We start from the raw sequence: 22,114 nt of genomic DNA, 5'->3' as shown, positions 1-22,114 counted from the left end.
AAGGTCGGTCCTAGTATTTTTCTTGATATATTAGGGTTAATAGTGTTTTACCCCGCCTGTAATATAGGTCATTTCCGGTTTTACCCCCTGTAAAATATATTTTTTGAATTTCGTCCTTGTAATTTGATGATTTTTGGTTTTGGACCTTCATGAATTTTGACAGTACAAAATCGAAGATATGATAGGGGGTAAACCGAAATTTGCTCAAATTAACGGGGGGTAAACCGAAATTTTCTCAAATTACAAGGGGGTAAACCTAAATTTGCTCAAATTACAGGGAGTGAAATTTTCCATGAAGGTCCAAAACCAAAAAATCTTCAAATTACAAGGATGAAATTCAAAAAAAATATTTTACAGGGGGGAAAACCGGAAATGACCTATATTACAGGGGGGTAAAACACTATTAACCCGATATATTATGCACAATTTTTTTTTCTTTACTAAGTTATATTCTTAAATTCGGTCCCCATAAGCTAAATTTCTGGCTCCATTCCTAGGTGTGGTGTGGGAAAGAGAGGTCTGTGGAGTGGATGTAGGAGCGAACTTGTACGCATTATCTTCCTTCAATCTGCGCAGAAGTATCTCCCCTGTGCGTAAATCATTCACCTCAAAATGCCAAGAAAAAATTCTATATTAACTTTATTAGTTTGGCATCATTTATAGACATAAATTAGATATTGTGTGACAAAAGGAACACATAAAATTAGATTTGGATTGGAAGGAGGTAGGAGTTGGAAAGAGAAGGTCGGTGGTTCAAGAGAGAAGGCAGAGAAAATTTTTGATAGAGAAGAAGAAGGTCGGTCCCATGATTTTTCTTGATATATTATGCACAAAAAAAAAATTGTTTTTTCTTTACTAAATTATATTCTTAAATTATGTCCCCCTAAGCTAAATTTCTAGCTCCATCCCTAGGTGTGGTGTGGGCAAAAAAGGTCTGTGGAGTGGATGCAGGAGCAAACTTGTACGCATTATCTTCATTCAATCCGCACAGAAGTATCTCCCTGTACGTAAATCTTTCACCTCAAAATACCAAGAAAAAAATTATATATTAACTTTATTAGTTTGGTATAATTTAGAGACATAAATTAGATATTGTGTGACAAAAGGAACATATAAAATATTTGATAATTTTAAGTTAACAGAAGAAGTGGGAATTGTGGCAGAACCAATGTGTGAGATAAGCAAGTCATTACTGTTTGCAACTTGCAAGTTATCAACTTCATCGTAGCCACTCTTGATGGACATATTTGTCATATCATTTGTTATATGATGGGAGGCGCCGCCAGAGTCAAAGATCCATGACAAAGGAGGAGGCGGATAAGATGGATTTGTGACATGGGCAACATGAGCAAAAGGATTGCGTAGTTTATTTGGTGTGCTTTGGGGTTTTGATGAATTTTATTGTTTTTTGCTTTTTTAATAAAAAAAGGATATCATTGACATTTTATAACATCAAGTGTTAAATCGGTAAAATAAATAACGAAAATATTATCTGAAAATAAGTTGAGGAACACATTGTTTAATTTTACATTATCAATATTACAAAGTTGATTTCAAATATGAAAAATCAACATTGAATATATCTATACTTAAAAAAGTAATTTAATGATCATCACACATATTTGAAACAAATTTATTATTCTAATAATTTTTCTTAATACTAGTGATTTTTGTTGCAAGGCTTTATAAAAGGAAAATGGTAACGAATGTCCTAAGGACACTTTTTAAGGCTCTGTTTAGATTCATGGAAGAGAACGGAGCGGAGTGGAATGAAACATAATGAAATCGAGTGGAATGGAAGAGAACTTATGCCCTAGTTTACATATCATTGTAAAATAATCATCGAATAAAATCATCATTATATTCAACCAATGAATTCTATTAATATTGAAGTAGATAAATAAAATACCTCAAAATCAATTATGAAACCAAAAGACCATGTAAAAAAAATAATAAACCAAAAGACTTGCAGTTATTACTGTTATATGTAGAAATTAAAATGGAAACGAAAAAACATGAAACTGTGTAGAATATGTCTAAAAAAAACATGAAATAACTTCAAACATGAGATGAAAAGTGAAACGATAATTTAACAATGCAGAAATAATTGGTGAGTTGTATTTGTTTATAAGTATTATAAAAAGCGAAACGAAAAATCATGAAATGGTGCAGAGACAACAGAAAGAAGAAATTGAGCAGAATAAAAAATGTAAACGGAGTAAGAAGAATAAGAAATGCTACAGTTCTGTGAAATAAAAAAAAAGGGTAAAAAGATAATTATGTAATTAAGAGGCTACATTCCAAGTCATACATTCCAAATTGCATACTAAATTTATTTTGTTAAATGGATAGTATCCTTACCTATAAGATATGTCTATCTCTCTTATAAATGAACATCGAAGAAATTTAAACTGGATGATATCTATGTATTGTTGTGTATGACCAAGTGAGAAACGTGACAATTTTGAATTGGTGGTCTGGTGGTACGCCCATGTGAGAAACGAGTGAGAGCATAATAAAGTGTGACTAACAAAACGACAAAAGTCAATCAAAATTGACACACAAATAAGCCGTTGGTATACTAGAAAAAAATAAAAAATAAAAAATAAAGTCGGAGTTCAAGTGCATAACATCTTACCTAACACTTTTGACATTTTTATTTGTTGAACTAGAGTATATAGACCAATATAATGGTTTTTATTTGACGATAATGTAAAACTATTTACATGGTTTGTGAATATTAAGCTCTTAATTTACTTTATATGGTGGTCTAAATATAATCAAATTAAATCATTTAAGTTATTTGTCCCTTGAACTTAGCTCAATTGATAAGGACAACACATGATATATGCAAGGTCCGGAATTCAAACCCCGAACACCAACAACAAAATTACTGAAGTTATTTAAACTACTTTAAATTAATATTACAAATGTTTTGCTTACAATTAATTCATTTAGGTAGCTAATTATTATTAATACCACAAAAATAAATTATTAAAATAGGACAAAACGGAAAACACTTGAACAACAATATTTTGTGTGTACTAAAAATAGGAACATCAATGATCTCCTTCTAACGCTAATGATATGATGTATATTGGATCATAGTGTAGTTGTAACGCATAAAGATTCGTTGATGCGGCAGTGTAATGCTATAGCTCAGGTTGAAGATAGTTCTCCGGTGAAAGTACAATGATATTATAAAGAGAAATCCTATAGAAAACTCTCTTGACAGTGAAAGTGGTGAAAAAACAATGTCCATTGGAATGGCGTGTCGTTACCCTTATATAGTGGTGTTTGACCAGTAACCATAACCGTCTCCGTGAATCCAACATAGAATGCACTAGTTTGTTGGAGATTGTATCAATGGTCTTGATCAACGGAGTAGCGCTTATGTGAGGCAATGGATTATGTGTTATTGGGTCGATGTATATTGGACCCGAGATATAGGTCGAAGCCTAGTCGGAAACAATAATAACAAAGTCTTAATAATGGTCAGTTACTCACATTTCTTTATGCCATAGGGCAGGAATGCACCATTTTTCCACGACGTCCCTTTTCTCCCTCCTTCACTTTTCCAAGATAAATATTTTTGGTTATATCTTTTCTTTCTCTATTGCTTTATGTTCTCTAACTTTGATTCACTTTTAGCTTAGAAAATCATTTCAAAAAGAAAAAAATAATCCGACATGAAATATGGGTTCACTACGACATAATTGAGCTTTAGTAACATTTGAAAAGTATTACTAAATCACAAAAATATGTTACTAATTATATCTAGTAACATTTAACAATTGATAGGTAAAGTTTGTGGTACTAAACGGTATCAGTAACATTTTTTTAGTATTATTAGTAACAATTAAAAAATGTTACTTGTTTACATTTTTTGTAACAGTTTTGAATCATCATTAGTACATAAAAAGAACATCGCCTACTTATATTTTTTGCAACATGTCCCATATTGATAAAAAAAATAAAAATAGACCTCTTTCAAATTTGATTGAGAACTCTTATTTGAATTGGCCAAAAATTGAAGATCAAACTTTAATTAGATTCAAGACTCTTGATATGTTCTTATGAAAAAAAATTGTTGTGAAAGTGCCTCAAAATTGAAGAAATTGGAATTCTGGAAGCAGAAAATCGATGGCCGATTTTCAAGGCTCGGTGGCCGATTTTGCACTCTGATTTTTTTGTCAGTTGGTTCGAAAAAAATTGGTGGCCCATTTATGGAGTTCGGTGGCCGATTTTGACAGCAGAAAATAAAACAGAAACGTATTTTCGGGCCTAGATTTGTTCCAGTTTTATTGAGGATTGTTTTACTATAAATATAGACATTGTATCAGTGTAAACCTTGAGATATAGGGGGTTGAAACAAGGGTTTAGAATGACAACAACAAAATTAGGGTTTGTATAGAGTTTGTCTCTTGGCAACAAACACTAGGGTTTGAGGGTTGATTCACCTTGGGAAACACTATTAGGATTGATTCTCTTGGTTACGGGAAGAGATTGAGACTTTGGGTAGAATTAGGCGGGAGACTTATTCTTGTAACCCATTGATATATCTTTTGTAAATTTGGACCGAACTGGGTCAACAAATTCTTTTGTGTTCTCTCTTCCTTTCTCTCTCGTTGTTTTCTACTTTTTGCTTGTGTTTATAATTGTTCAATACACTTTGTTTTGATTGCTTGATAATCCTTGCTCCACACATCAAGTTTGTTATTGGTGTGAGGTGAGTTTTCATCGAATTCACAACACATTTCAAAATTAAATTTCATAATGGAAAATGAATTATGCGACACAATTTCAATTATATACTAAAATGATTACAAATTTTCTTCCAATGTAGCATGCAATCTATAAAATTCACCCCTGCACAGTTCTTATTCTTGCAACCAAGAAAGATAGGAATGTCATCTAACACCATGACTTGAACAAACTGGTTGATTATTTTTTCTCCATATTCTAAGCCTCCTATTTAAGTTTCTGCTTGATTCTTTTTTATCCATGTTGTTGATGCTCTACAAATTTGTCTTCCTTGTGTTTCTTCTTCAAATCTTCTCACATCCTTTTAGAGTATTCAACTTTTTGTTCTGCATGAAGATAATTCACGCTGACACTTTTAAGATCGATTGAACCGACTTAAAAAGTAATTGAACCGATCTTAAAAGTGACAACGTATTAACTCACACTAAATTAAGGAAATGAGCAAAAACGAAAAGGAGAAGAACAATTTTCTACCTATAGTAGTGGTTATTGGGCCACTGTATATTGAGCCGGCAATATTGGCCGAAGCCCAGTCCAAAACAATAATAATGGTCGGTACTTGCATTTCTTTTTGCTGAAGGGATATACCATTTTTCTACACCATTCCTTCTCCTTTCCTTCCTTTATCACAATCTTCTTTTTCTCTCTGTCCTTTTTTCTCCTATAAGTAGTGTGTAAATAATTTCAGTGACATCTCTCAAAACTCAATGTTTTCCTTACTCTTTCCTTAACTTCCCTTTGCATTATGATTTCAATTTGAAAAGGGAGATTAAGATTTCAATTTGAATATACCTTCCATATATTTTCCTTACTTTTCTACACCAACAACAAGAATCCGTCTATTTTTATACTAAAAAATCTGAGTTATTTTCCTGTACATTTTTATTATTAATTTAGCTTTTTTATAATATTTCTCAGAAGTCAAAACGACATACTTAACATATTATTTGTCGATATTTGTGCAGGCAACTGTAAGAAAAAATTAAAGTCATCTTTACGCATTTCCAGGTATAGTTGTTTTGCTATTATAAGAATCCAATTTTCACCACCTTTAGGCCATGGTGTGCACCAGCACACCTTCAGTTTTGATATCTATATTAAATAGAACTTAAAAACAAAAAAAGATTAAATTTGCATATCTATATTTTTACTTGATATATATAGAGATGCATTTGTCTCAGAAATTTTTGTTTGACCCTTTTCTCTTGAACCTTGAGATCGGTTTACTTTATTATTATTTTTTTTTAATTACAACAGCAAAAATAGAAAAATAAAAATAATTTTTTTATTAATATATAATTAAAATAATAAAAAAAATTAACAAAAACACGTCCTAGTTTTGTTTCTACCTAAGTTATTTATGTTTCTCAAGCCCTTCAAGAATGTCTATTTTATTTTATTGGTTTAATGTTGTTTCTCTCTTTATTATAACCCTCATTACGGTACACTTTTTTAAAATGTTGAAATCATATAAAAATATTTAAATTCTATAGATGAAATTGAATTTTTAGTTCTCTAAATTTCCTCCACTAATTTAGTTTATGATTGACAAACTATCTTTTTAAACTTTCAAAACAACAATTAAATATAAACAACAAATTAAGCAACAAACAGCACTTAAAAAAAGAAACGTACATTTTTCCTCTTTTTCTTTTAGCCATAGATATTTCTTCTTCTTTACGGTACTATATTGTCTTTTTCAAAGGAATCGTACTATGTGATGAGACTCCACTACTAATAAGTAATCATACGATTTTCTGGTCCTTGAGTAATTTGACTCCAATTATTTTTTTTCACAAGTCTTCCTTCAAAGTAAAATTATAAATTCAAATTCATTGCCAATCTTAAAGTATGAAAATATTAATTAAATAATATTTCAAAATAATTAATATTTTTATAATTTAAGATTAATTTATGTAATTGAAATAATATATAATATTTTAAATGTTTATATTTCAATATATTTACAATAGTTTTTTTATGAGGATATGAACACGAAATAAAGATTTATTTACGCAACCTCAATCATGGTACTTCTGTGTTGGAATAATTCTAGGGCTTTGTTCTTGGTTTGAGATTAGCTAAAAAGATTGCTTTTTCTCCAGATGCAATTGAACTTTATTCATTGCAGGTAATTAATACAACTAAAAAAGTTATGAACGCAATTATTGTTGAAGGAAGATCCGTTTCAAAGCCACCATACTTCGATGGTACAAATTTAACTGAGTGGAGGGAACCTATGAAGACATTCATACAATCTGTTAACTTCGAAGTTTGGCTTGTGATTGAGAATGGACCAAAACTTCCAAAAAAATTAATAAATGGTGAAGAAGTGTTGAAATCGGTAGATGAATTCAATGATGAAGATATGAAGAACATGGAACTAGAAGCAAAAGCCAAAACTATTTTATATTGTGCCTTAAACCCGAATGATCTTGGAAGAATTTCAAGTTGCCATACGGCTAAGGAAATGTGGGAGGAGCTCGACAGGTTAAGTGCTTCGTACATTCACTTTCTGTTTAAAAACTGATTTGTGTTTGCTTTTTCTTCTTTTCTTTTGGTTACAAAGCTAATCAAAACAATAAAGAAAAGGAAAAATGAAAACAGGAAAAACTAAGAACTATTCTCAAAAGAAAAAAGTTTCACTGCATCGATCTTGTGTTTGCTTAGTTGTGCATTGATTTATCCAAAGTGGATAGCATATATTAATGATTTTTTTGAGGGAATCATATATTAACGTTAATTAAATGTTATAACTATATTTTCTCAGATTAAATATTGTAATATATATATATATATATATATATATATTGTCTTTTACATAATATATATTGTCTTTTACAGGAGAGTGACAACCTCCGATGCCAATTCTACGCCTCCGGTGACAACCTCCGATGCCAATTCTACACCTCCAGTATCACAACAAACTCCGACATCAGACCTATACAACGCGCCTAATCCTGAGTTTTTAGAGGAAACAAGTATGATTCTCTCTCTCAACATGTCTAGTCATTTTTTTCTTTTTTGCTAATAAAAAACTATAGTTTTGTGTATATTGTACATGAGGTGATGTTGGGTGGGTTTAATGTTAACGGAATAGAAATACTCTCTTTAACTGCAATTGAACCTTTGTTTTAGGTGATGATCAAAGGAAAAGGTTTCTCAAGCATTGTGTTCCCATTCACAAGCATGCTCTAAACGGAAACTGGCCTGCAGCCAAGCACATCTTAGACATATATAGAGAATAAGCTCAAAAATGCTGCCATAGCATTTGGGTCTCCTACTCTATTGCATATTGCTGCAGGTGCAAACCACATTCACTTTGTGAAGGAGTTATTGAAGATGCTTGATGACAAAGATATAGAATTGCTAGATATGAACGGAAACACTGCTTTCTTTATTGCTGCTGCTGCTGGAAATATTGAAATTGTTGACTTAATGCTGAAAATAAACCCCATTTTACCAATTATAAGGGGTACAGAAGGATATACTCCTATTCAGTATGCTGCTTTGCAAGGAAGATACAAAATGACATGGCATCTTTATGATAAAACCATAAATCGTTTTGAAAACAAGGACTGGAATTCATTGTTCTTTGCTTGTATCTACACTGGCATCTATGGTAAGGATTATTAACAGTTGTATTTCATTATTAACATTAGCAAATTTCCGCTAATGGTTTAGCGACATTTTACAAATCGATCTTTAAATCGATTCAAAGGGGGTCTCCTAGGTCTTTGAATGTAGTTTTTCATAGCATTGATTTTGTCATTCAGAAAGGATTAACGGCACAACTCATTGTTCACTTGCATTTCATTCCTCTGTAATTTCTTGCATCTTAAATATTGAGGTATCTAAACTTTTGATTTAAAGTTGCAACTTTAGCCGTCAGCAAAGTTTTGAGTGAGTTTTCATCATCGGTCCATCGTAAAGTATATGGGAATTTACCACAACTTATCGATTGCAAAAATATTGATCATAGTATTATTTTTCAATTGCAGACTTGGCCTTCAAAATGGCAAGAGACAAGAAAGAACTATCTTTTGCACGCGATGTGAATAAAGAAACAGCTTTGCATCTCTTGGCTCAAGATCAAATGCCATTGGATTCTTCTTGTCATTATCCAGAACATGATCATAATCACATCATGACCAATCCTGGTAAACCTTACATTAACTTTATATTTTATTAATTTTTTTACATTGGTTTCATTAACTTAATAACCAAATTTTGTATTGCAGGCCTGAAAAATCATATGGTTTTTCAATTCGTTAAATTTCTTTGGACCACGATTCTAGACAGACACTACTCATCAAAGGAGTTAAATGAAATCATAAATGAACCTTCTCAACTAATATTTGATGCTGCTGAAGTTGGAAATTTTTGGTTTTTATCGGAGCTTATTAGTGCTATCCAAGCTTGATATGGGAGGTGGATGGCGAAAATCGAACGATATTACACATAGCTGTTTTGCATCGGCATGCTAGTATCTTCAATGTCGTACATCAAATAGGGCACATAAAGGATATCATAGCGACATATGTTGATGATAAAGGAAACACTTTATTGCACTTGGCTGCAAAATTAGCACCACGAGGTCAACTTGAATTGGTTTCTGGAGCAGCTTTTCAAATGTGCCTTGAGTTATTATGGTTTGAGGTATAATGCAACCCATTTATAATATGTAAAAAAAAAAATCAAGCATTTTCTTTTACATATCTTTATGAGTTAAAGTGAGACGTCTTCATCCAGATTTGAACCCGAGGTGTGTGTGAGTTTGAGTAGTTTTTACCACTTTGTCTACGGACCAAAAAAAAGGAACGTACTCCTGGACTAATTTGACAACTCTACAGGGTTTTACTCATTGTTTGCATACAGAATTATCCTACTTTACTTAATAAATTTATCTCTAATTTATTTTTATATCTAACATATATACATTTAACTCTAATTTGACAACTCTACAAGGTTTTATTCCTTGTGTGCATACACAATTATCCTACTTAATAAATTTAACTCTAATTTATTTTTACTTATCTATATTTTATCTAACATATATACATTTTCATATGATAGAATGTAAAGAAGATAATGTTGCCAGCACAAATAAAGTTGAAAAACTCTGAACGCTTGACTGCACAAGAGTTATTCTCAAATGAGCATGCAAAACTAAGGGAGGATGCAGAGTCTTGGATGAAAAAAACTGCGGAGTCATGTATGCTAATTTCAACAGTCATTGCTACCGGAGTGTTCGCTGCTGCAGTTACTTTACCAGGTGGTACCGATGACACCGGAAAACCAAACTAGTTGACGAAAACACCATTCTTGGTATTTGCAACATCAGATGCATCTGCATTCATTTCATCTTCGACCGCCATATTGATTTTCTTGTCTATTCTTGTCTCGCGTTATGGAGAGCGCGATTTCTATAAATCACTGCCTTTAAAGCTAATATTTGGATTGATCACATTATTCATCTCCATAACAAGCATGATGATAGCACTTAGCAGTTCCTTCTTCATAACATACTACCATGGTTCGATGTGGATTCCTAGTTGCATTTCAATATTTTCTTTCCTCCCAATACTTTTGTACATAGGTTTGCAATTTTCATTGTTTTCAGATATCATTTACTCAACCTACTATTGGAGGACTCTGTTTAAACCTGGTAAAAATATGATTTATGTGTGATAGAGGAGTAGAGGAATATTATTGCAAGGAAAATGGTTATTGTTATGAGAGAAGTTTGACAAGAAACACAAGAATCTTATGTGGCAGCATGCAACACTTACAAATTATAATCACTCAATCTTTCATGTATGGTCAGCAGAATCTTATTAATTGTTTTTTCTAAAATTAAAGTGGTAATGTATTATTTGAAGTGTTTCTAAAAGTGTTGATGTTAGATAACATTATAGAATAATGTAGCTCTTCCTTATGTTCATGGTTTGAATGTATATTTAACTTTTATCTCCTCATCCTATATTGTTCTATGATACAATCTGAATTTCAAGAGCATATAACTAAATTAGAAATAGTGCAGGTTAAAAATGAATGAGAACCTCAACAAGCTGAGATGGTTGCAACAACAAAGGCTATCATCATCGTGGCGGTCTTCACTATATTTTGGAGGTTGGGATCGCACACGGTCAGTGAAATGGTAGGCACGACCTTGCGCGATAGATTGGCAGAATTTCCCTCTTTTTAGCTTTCTTCTCAAACAAGCTTCAATCATGCATTTTAATCCATTCTTTTGCTCAAAGACTTGATCATCCATCATTTGTGATCCTGAAAATAAAACGAACAAATTTGGAGTAAAATAGTTCTAAAAAGAAACTTAAACAAACATAATTCTATTAAAATAAACACTTAAAAACTATCTAAATTACGACTTATCAAACTTCACCATGCTTGAATATTTGCTTGTCCTCAAGTAAAAGGCAAAGAACTTTAGCAACATATGACAACAAAAACAACATGAACAACATAAATTTAAAAACTTTTGTTTCCTCCAAGGCTTTGTTTTCAGCGTACACTTATCAAAAACTCAAGTGCTTCTTATGAACCTATTCAACCCAACAACAAGTTTCAAGTGAGTGTGTGTGTGTAGTCCAGCTTTTTCTTGAGCCTATGTAAGAGATATTATGAGGAAACAGGTTCTAACCTCAACATTAAACTAACCGAGAAAAATCCTTTCTTCATTTTATATAAGAGAGGTGGAAATTATTTTTTATCATTTGACAATCTTTAGAAAGAAGGAATTACAGAAGCTACATTAGTTTTTAGGTTAACCAAATCTTCCCTAGGAGGCCCGTGAGGGCAGCTCCTACCAATCCAAGTCAATGATATATATATATATATATATATATATATATATATATATATATGATAATCAACCAGTTTTAGGTACTTGTTCATTTATTTAATGTCTTGGTGACCAATCAGTTTTGAGCACTTGGTCACCTTGATTTGACCTTTTGTTCCCTCACACTAACTTATACTACTTTTACTCTTAAAATTTTTGAGGATTAATTTACCATTGAAGTTAGAACGTGCTATTTAAAACACCTACCTACACAATTACTTAAAGACCGCAACTTTGTGCTTTTCTTAAAGAGAGAATTTCACATTGAAACTGATGCGGGTATAGCAAGAACAATCAAAGCACAAGATTTTTGTTTTCATGCACATAATCATCCTTAAATAGCCTTTTGGAAGAAACTTTTTTTTTTTTTTTTTTTTTTTTATATCAGATTACAAAACACAAACGGACATGTTGCTTATACATCGCCCTTCACTTACAAAACAAGAAAAAACTTAAATAAAAGGGAATTCAAAAACAGACACTTTACAACACTAGACACTTAAACTTTAAACAAGATACTTTATTGACTCCCACATGCTTGGACAAAACATTGTACTCAATGACTCAAAAAGATAAAGTTGCGAGAGAAAGCTCACAATATTCAGTCTTTGTTCTGGAGGATCATCATATTGTATGTGGAATTTGTTGATTCTGAAACATATCCTTTATGCGGCTTCTCTTTTAATATTCTGAAAAACACAAACAAAAGAAATGACATTAACCCGTGGGTTGCCCCACGGTTGCCTCCCACGCAGCGCTCTTTTAATGTCATTAGCTTGACGATCAAAAAGTTTCTTTTTCTTAGTATGGGTCACAAGTAGAAAAAAAAAAGGATTTCAGTATAACCGGTACTAAAAAGTTAATCAATATTATAGTGGTCTTTTGTATTCTCCTAGCCTCTCCAAATGCTTCAAAGTAATGCTCTAAGTTATTATAGTGGCTAGTGGGAATTTTAATCATGTTAGTGCCTATTTTCTAGGTAATAAACATGCACTTATCAATGTATTTGATAAATGCATGGTAGTGGGAATTTATCTCTAGTATTCCAAGCCTAGGCTATAAATAAGAAGCTCATGTAATTCTCAAATCACAATTTGAAGATTAATATATTTGAGTTTTCTCTATTGTGAGAACTTTTATTGTGAGAACTTTCTCTATTGTGAGAACTTTTCCTTTCTCAAGTTACCTGTTTTCAAGACGGTCCTAATCGGTCACGTATCACTTTTTCTCTTTGCTATGACTGCCATCAAACGAACCCATATCGAATCGTATCTCGAGTGCGAATTCAATCATGTTAGTGTTGTTTTTGTGTTGTTAAATAATATGCGAAGAACATGAGAAGAGGAAGAATGGTGACAAACCCAGAAAATTAAACAAAAAATTGGGTTTGGATTGAAGAAGAAAGGCTGAAGGTTGGATTGGTGTGGTTGAGAACTATTTGCAGGGACCAAAAACATATTTTAGCCTAAAATTATTATAACACAGATTTGAAAGATATAAAATAATAACACTACGCCAAAAAGATGTTTAATATCACTTTTTTCACCTTTAATAGCACTTAAAAGTGCTATTTTAATAGTACTTAAAAGTGCTGTTAAATGCGCCGCTATTGTAAGTGCATCCTATTTAATAGCGCTTCTAAAACGCTATTATAAACAGAGTTTTTAATAGCATTTCTTTAAAGCGTTATTGTAATAATATCATTATAACGCTGTCAAATAGGTCTATTGAATAGGATTCATGTTGTGTTTAATAGTGTTTCCTTCAAAATTGCTATCATAGGATGTGTATTTTTAATAGCCTTTTCTTTACAAAGAGCTATTAAAAAACCACTTTTTAAAGCGTACAAAATCATTATGATGATTGGTTGTAACTCAAATGCAGCCATGATCTTTTCAAATTGAGAATTTTAAAAACAATGGTAAAAAAAAAACTACATTCAATTTCCCATACCAAATAATATTTCAATTACTCATTGCATATGTAATATAATCAAATAATCAGTATTAATCCAAAAATCTTGTCTACAAATATCATGAGGAAGAGAGCATTACATAGTCAAATCTCTGGACAAAACCAACTATGCTAAAAACAAAATTTCAAACAAATATTACTTATATTTCCTCAACTAAAGAATTACCACCTAAATCAAAAAACAAGGACAAAACAACAACAACTAGTAACAACTTCCCCAACCAATTGCACTTTCCAACCTACACGCAACAACAGTTGAACCAAAAAAAAATCCAAATTGTCCATCCCTCGTAGCCGCAAATTAACACCAACACTTTCAACCTTCTAAATCAATAAGAATCACATATACAATCACCTAGTTAGAAAGAATAACAACTTCTTAGTTTCCTGTTTCATGGAAGAAATATTAATTATGTATTGTAAATTCAAAAAATCAGCTCAATATATATATATATATATATATATATATATATATATATATATATATATATATATATATATATATAGTTAGGCTTGTTAATGGTTCAGTTTTTTCCATTTACCAAATCAAACAAACTGAATTGTCCAAACAGTTTGGTAAAATCGAAAAGGTCAACTAAATAGTTATTTCGAACAACCATGTACTCTTTTCTCTTCTCGATAGTTTCTAAGCAAAATATTAACTAAAACCAACTTAACATCTCAATGTAACAACTACTAATAACATAAAAAATATAATCATCAATTTTCAAAAGTCAAACATTTAAGTCATATGTTTATATGAAATTATTACACATGTCTTTATTTTCTTGAGTTGTGTATCATTATAGCTGATAGATTACTTTTTTTATGCTTACCAAATTTGTTTTTATTTATCATAAAAATGGTACACCATATTGAAATAAAATTAAAAAACAAAGAAAAGGAAAAGGACAACAAAATCTCACCGAAAACATCATGCACCACATAGGTAGCCCAATCCTCCTTTACCTCAATTAACTTATCTTTAGAGTAGGTGCGGCATTTGTGGTCAGGAAAGTACTTAAAATAGAAATAAATAAATAAATTAAGTTAGAACTATAAATTACTTGAGAAACAAAGAAAAAGACAACCAAATTGCGTTCTATCTATGAATGATCTTCCCAATTTTAGGGTCGTAGTCCTATAATGGGATATATATATAGGATTCAGTAGACTTATTGATATCTAGTTGAGATAAATAATATGTAGATAGGTCATAGAAAATATGTCAAAATGCAAGATAGGTTCAGCATTTTCAATACAAAATAACAAAGGTAAAGTGTGAAAATCATAGAATATAGCAGACATGTAGAGAAATACTTACTTTCATACAAGGAATTCCGTAGTCAATTTCCAAACCAATAGCTCCCTAAATCTGAAGAATTTCGTTGAGCTTTTCGACAAAATTGAACTGGACCAGAAAAATTAAAAATCAAAATATGTCTAAATTACGACTAAAATTAATTAAGGGACATATCATAAATTACAAAATGAGTCTAAATTACAAAATTTTCAAAATGTATCTAAACAACTCTAAAACTGATCTTCCTTTATTTTGGTCAACTAAAACCATAGAATAGAAATTAGACAAATGTCATTCTGTACATTGACACCCTTACTAAAAATTCTTTAAAATATACTTATTTTATGTAATTTGACCCTTATAAATTTACTCAAGGTAAGAAACGGACAACTGCTTCATCTAGAAAACAAAGGAAAAAAGTGGCAGAACTAATACTAATGATTAAAAGTAATTTACAAATACTGTACTTTTAAATCTATGAAAGTGAATGATTAAAAGAAAAAATAGGAACCACTCTATAGGTAGTTGACTTGACTTCGACAATTCACTTAGAGAAGACTTAAGAAATTGGCCAGAAAGAGTGTATTGGAACTTCTATTTGAGTCCATACGTGATTTTTAACTGAGGCATGACTTTACACTAATTGTCCATTTCATGGAACCCAAAGTTTACATTGTAGAGTCCATCACAAGTTAACCAATTACATAATTCAAATCATTGCAAGAAAGCTTTTAGTCTATTAAGAATGAACACTCTTTAGATTACGTCTGTCTTGGTGTCAAACATGTGTCAGTATCTGACACTAACACGACACCGACAAATTCAATTACATTGAATTGTGTGATTTTTTCAAATTATGATCGTTAGTCAATTGAGCTGATTTGTATTGTAAATATTGATTGTTGATTTTGTTTTTAACATGAGGTAGAAAACTAAAAGCTATGAAGCAGGGATACAAACACGGAGATTGGACACGACACAAACACTGAGGCCAGCGACAGTTATTGCTGCCGGTTTGACAAATGGTAGTTAACTACCGCTAGGGGCTTTTAAGAAATTTTCATGTGTCAATATGACGTTTTTGAAGTCAGAAAATCAATGATCTTTCCTACCTGTAGTAGTGGTTATTGGGCCGCTGTATATTGAGCCGGCGATATTGGCCGAAGCCCACTCCAAAATAATAATAATGGTCGGTACTTGCATTTCTTTTTGCTAAAGGGATACACCATTTTTCTACACCGTTCCTTCCTCTTTCCTTCCTTTATCACGATCTTCTTTTTCTCTATGTCATTTTTTCTCCTTATAAGTAGTGTGTAAATAATTTCAGCCAGCGACATCTTTCAAAACTCAATATTTCCTTACTCTTCCCTTAATTTCCCTTTGCATTATGATTTCAATTTGAAAAGGAAGATTAAGATTTCAATTTGAATATATACTTCCATATATTGTTTTGTTGAGCCACACCACACCAACAACAAGAATCCATCTATTATATAATACTAAAAACTCTGAGTAATTTCCCTGTACATTTATTTATTATTAATTTTATTTTTATAATATTTCTCAGAAGTCAAAACTACATATAGTACTTAACATATTATTGGTTGATATTTGTGCAGGCAAGTGTAGGAGAAAGTTAAAGTCATCTTTACGTATATCCAGGTATAGTGTTTATGCTATTTAGCTAAAGGGTAAGAATAATACTACTACTTATATAGTAGAAGGAAAATTTCATACCTAGCTACTTAAGAAGTGTTCGAATTCAACTCCAAGTTCTGAAAGTAGAAAAAGAATTACTTTTCTCATTTTAGTTTCTTTTTTAATAGACAAAAAGAATTTTAGTATAAATAGTAGAAAACGAAATGTTTGATCCTTGTTGTCATGGTTATATGAAAAGAAAGTAGTATAAATAGTATCACTTTTTTCATTATTTATTTTAATAAGCAAAAAGAATTTTGTTTTAAAAACACATTATAAAGCACAAGAAATACTTTGAGGGTGATAATGATAGAAGCAGTTTGAAAAGTTATGATACAAACACCACTACGTACACCACCAAGCTACATGAACACAAAACTAGATAGATAGAACAAAAAGAATCATGCTGCACACCTTCAATTCTGACAAAAATACACCTATGATAGTATGTTACACATCCTAGATTTTTTATTCTGCACCATTCTAATGTAAAGACTCTCTAAATACCATGGTGCAATTTCGTCTCATATGAAATATATTTATTTTACTGCTCTATATATAAGAAAAAGCTGGATCAACAAAAATTTGTGCATTTTATATAAATTTTGAACCATATATTTGTTTACTAAACTTTTTCTATAGATGAAATTATAGTTTTAGTTCTATAACCCTAAATCCTAAACCCCACACGCACGCACACACACAAATATATATATATATATTTCAACTTACTTCATAACACGATTAAACTTTTTCATCATTCAATCAAAAATTATATTCACTACAACGAAAACATTTCAAAATTTAATATTTGTCAAATTTTTATTTTAATATTTTCTATGAATGTTAAATTTGTGAATGAATTGTTCTTCTTTTCTGTTTTACCCCTTTTGTTTTTTTTAAGTATTATTTTTCAACAGTATACTTGAATTGAGATGTGAATTTTTGAGTTTTTTTTTTCTTCATTCTATTGTACTATCACTTTAATTTATCAATAAATTCTTTCAATATTGTCATCTTTTTTCCCCATAACAAACAATTGTGAGACACTTCCATTCTCTCCAATAAATTCCTATTTTTTTAATATAAATATCTATTGTTTTGCACACATTTTATCTTTATAATAAAATTGATGAACCCTCTCTCTTCCACTCTTTCTTTCTTTTTTTTTTTAAAAAGATTTCTTGGAGTTTTTTTGTTTTTCCATGAAAATTGTTCTTCAATTTTTTTACGTGTTATTTTTTAAATTGTTACTGATTTTATTTATAAAATTTTAATTCTTCATAAACACGTTATTATATGTATCAAGGTTCTGTTTCATAGAAGTTTAAATTTGCACATAACAAAAATACAAACTTCGTTTTAAAAAATATTTAAATTTTCAAATACCTAACATTAATTAGTTCATTAAAAATGTATAAGTATGAGAAGTTGAAAAACTATATAATTGACAAATTATCTTTTTAAACAGTCAAGACAACAATTAAATATAAACAACAAATTAAGCAACAGACAACACTTAAAAAAAGAAACGTACATTTTTCCTCTTTTTCTTTTAGCCATTGATATTTCTTCTTCTTTACGGTACTATATTGTCGTTTTTAAAGGAATCGTACTATATAGTCATAAAAGGTAGACATGTTATTGGGACATCCACTATTATGTGGTCCTTGGAGTAATTTATCTCCAAGCAACTTGTTTTTACAAGTCTCTCTTCAAAGTTAAATTATAAATTCAAATTCATTCACAATTTTAAATATATATTTTTTATTTAATATGAATTTAAAATATTTCATTAATAAATCTATAATATGAATTTTATTTAATTTTAGTATATTTAGATTTTTTCACATGTTTATTTTCTAACCATTTAAAATGTTAAATCAACCTTATTATTTATGATTCTTAAAAAATATTTGACAACTATAAGATTTTTTAAGAATTAATATTATTTTTTATTTAAGTTTGTCACCTTTATTTATAATTTCGATGTTTATAAAATTACTATAAAAGTTACAAAATCACCTGTGACAAAACAACAAATAATATTTAAAATAATTTATATATTCATACTCTAAGATTAATTTATGTAATTTAAATAATATATAATATTTTAAAATAATTATATTTTAATATATTTACAATAGTTTTTTTAATGAGGATATGAAGACGAAAAAGGAGACTTATTTATGCAACCTCAATCATGGTACTTCTGTGTTGGCATAATTCTAGGGCTTTATTCTTGGTTTGAGATTGGCTAAAAAGATGCTATTGAATTTTATTCCTTGGTGATAGTACATGTCTTTGTAATGTTGACTGCTTGACAAATTGAGCTCACAATGGTAGTTTTGCTTGTTTGGAGCTCTTGAGCGTTCCTCCTAAGTTGAAGGGTATCATAGATGAAGACTTAGAGTATGAAAAGAAATAAAAAAAAAAAAAAAAAACCTCATTTCATGATAGAATTTTAACTAGACAAACAAGATAAGGGTATGAGACAAAATTGAGTTATCTTGACTTTTCGTAAAAAAAAAAAATTGAGTTATCTTTTCCTTCACCTCAGTCTCGCCTTCTCATTTCTTCTCTATAAAATTTAGATAGAGATAGATACAACTTGAGTAAAGGAGGGAGAAAGAGAGAATGATGTGAAGGAGATGATCCAAAATTTCGTTTAATAAACTTTAAATTAAAGTACTTTCACAGAATAAAACTCTCGATTAAAAAAGTCTCATATTATTCTATAAACCTTATACTCAAAAGATGGTAAGAGCACATACAATAGTCCTACTTTGGGCTCCCGTTTTGTGCTACAACCCTCTCACCTCCTAGCACCACTTGCACCCCTTTCAATTAAATGACACTTTCAAGTTGTCATCAGTCTTTTAAACACTACTTGCATGTTCAACTGGCTTAATTGGAAACCGTTCATTTTGCTAGTGTGGTTAAACCCTAATTTCTCGAAGCCCTCCTCACAAATTCAATCTCCAATCATTGGTTGTAATTAGAAGGGTAACTTCTAATATCTGCTCCATCATATATGCCAGATTTTTTAAGCTAAAATTACACTGCATCCATTTTAAAATGAATGTTGTTTAAAATTTTTACACACAAATTAAAAAACTATAATAATAAAAATGTCAAAAGACATGACAATTTTACTAAATTAGCCTTATTTACTATTGGTGTAATGATTTGGAAGCAGTGTACGCTCAATTAATTAAAGGGTACAATTGAAAATAAAATAATAATTCTGCATTGAAAAGTGCAAGTGGCGTTTATTTTAATTTTTTTTTTTGTTAAAACAACACTCATTTTAAAACGGAAGAAGTTTTAGTTAAAATAACAAAATTTTGGATCTAACAAGGAAACATATATTGCAGGTACTAACAACTAAAAAAGTTACGAACGCAACGATGGTTGAAGGAAGATCCATTTCAAAGCCACCATACTTTGATGGTACAAATTTAACTGAGTGGAGGGAACTTATGAAGATATTCATACAATCTGTTGACTTTGAAGTATGGCTTGTGATTGAGAATGGACCAAAACTTCCAAAAAAAATAATAAATGGTGAAGAAGTGCTGAAGACGATAGATGAATTCAATGATGAAGATAGGAAGATCATGGAACCAGAAGTAAAAGCTAAAAATATTTTATGTTGTGCCATAAATCCAGATGATCTTAAGAGAATTTTAAGTTGTCAGACGGCAAAGGAAGTATGGGAGAAGCTTGACAAGTTAAGTTTTCATACTTCCTTTGCCGTCTGACAACTTAAAATTCAATTTTTGTTCAATAACTGGTTTGTATTTACATAGCATATAGTATTAATGTTTTTTTTTTCTCTCAGGGAAGAATATATTAATGATTTTTTGACAAAATATATTAATGTTTTTTTTTTAAAGGCAAAATATATTAATATTAAATACTTGTTTTAACAATATGCTCTCACATTAATTGTTAATGTAATATATATTGTCTTTGACAGGGAAGTGACAACATCTGATGTCAGTTCTACATCTCCAGTACCAGTTGTTCAAAGGAGTGCATCAGCAACATACAACAGACCTAACCTTGACTTTTTAAAGGAAACAAGTATGGTTCTCTCTCAAGGCACTTAGTCTCTCCGATTTTATTTACTTTTTTGTTAATATTTTTTTTAAGAAGTTAAAATGGAATTATATTAAATGAGCAATTTTATCTTCTCCGCACAAGGAGTGACAGAGAAAGTGTAAAGAAAAAAAGTAACAATTAGATTAAAATAGGGCAAAAAATCACTTAAAAAGCAAGAAACCGAAGATACAAAGCTCAATCCAAGCACAAAAGAGGGTTCAACCACCACATGTGGTAGTTGAAAGTTAAGCTGACATGATTCATCTTCAGCCACCGAAAAGATTGAATTTTAATTTTGTCGAGTAAGAGATGAAGCACATCCTCTTTTTGCTTAAAAATACAAGTATTTCTTTCTCGCTAGATAATGCAAACAATCAAGAACCAAACCAATTTAAGAACAGCGCGTAACTTTTTAGAATAGCCTCCCAAGGCAACAAAATGAATCAAATGATATGAAATACGAGACAAATTAACCAAGATAAAGTCGAACCAGTTGTAAACAACATTCCAAATTTGACGATAAAAATCACAATGAAGGAAAAGATGATCTACGTCTTCTGATTTACCACACCCTCCAACATAAAGCTGATCAATAACCGTGAGCTCACCTCGCCTAATAAGGTTGCCATTTTTCGGAATACGATTACGGAGTAACCGCCGCACGAAGAGACAAACTTTGAGAGGAAAATCCTTATGCCAAATTAATGGAGCCTTTTCATCAATAATTTGCTGATCCGTTAATGTTAGAAAATTCCACGCACTACTAACATTATATTTTTTTGTAGCATGCAAATACCAAAGCAACCTATCATTCATACTTTTATGCAAATGAGCAGAATTCAACAAGGAATGGCCCTCTCCCAACAGATCGTCCTCCCATGCCCACAATCTCCTCCTCCATTTCCAAGCCTTACCACCCTCACGCCACACTAACTGCTTCATCTCAGCCATCGTGCCAATTTATTATCACAAAGATTAAAAAGCAACTAAATATATCCTTAAACACCCCTTTGTGTAGCAACTGATCCCACCAAAATAAGGTTGAAACACCGGCTCTCACCTCTGACCTACATTTATCATCAAACCACCTTCCTACACCCACACCGACACCATTTCTAGTGCTAATTAAATTATCCCACCGAACCTATCCTCCACCACCATCTTCGCAAATGTTTCCCCCCTTCCTCCCCATACGCCCACGCTCCTTCTTCAACCTCCAACACCATTTACCTAGCAATGCCATATTAATTAACTCCCTCAACCGCCGGACCCCCAAACCATCATACTCCGTTTTAGAACAAATAGAATTCCATTTTATCCAATATATTTTCCTAACTTCCATACTAATTTTTCTTTAAAAACATACTTTAAATTTATTAATTTAATATATCCTATGTATTATA

At 30.9% G+C, this 22,114-nt stretch overlaps 2 protein-coding genes across 2 annotated transcripts; both read left to right on the top strand.

Annotated features, from left to right (window-relative positions):
• Positions 1-5,349: 5,349 nt before the first annotated feature.
• LOC120578165 (uncharacterized) lies at positions 5,350-20,719 on the top strand. Its single transcript, XM_039830463.1, has 3 exons — positions 5,350-5,772; positions 19,982-20,337; positions 20,587-20,719. Exons 2-3 carry the CDS (start codon positions 20,015-20,017, stop codon positions 20,717-20,719), a joined length of 456 nt encoding a protein of 151 aa, XP_039686397.1. The 5' UTR covers positions 5,350-5,772; positions 19,982-20,014.
• LOC25488245 (uncharacterized) lies at positions 6,920-10,792 on the top strand. The gene is given in 7 exon segments (XM_039830970.1): positions 6,920-7,254; positions 7,609-7,745; positions 8,069-8,386; positions 8,766-8,924; positions 9,006-9,022; positions 9,172-9,423; positions 9,841-10,792. Coding segments are annotated over 7 exon segments (1,833 nt in total). The 3' UTR covers positions 10,456-10,792.
• Positions 20,720-22,114: the final 1,395 nt, after the last annotated feature.

The sequence above is a fragment of the Medicago truncatula genome, chromosome 2 (genome assembly GCF_003473485.1).
Source record: "Medicago truncatula cultivar Jemalong A17 chromosome 2, MtrunA17r5.0-ANR, whole genome shotgun sequence".
NCBI lineage: Eukaryota > Viridiplantae > Streptophyta > Magnoliopsida > Fabales > Fabaceae > Medicago > Medicago truncatula.
The sequence above is the reverse complement of the archived record's forward strand: the minus strand, read 5'-3'. Positions and strand labels throughout refer to the sequence as shown.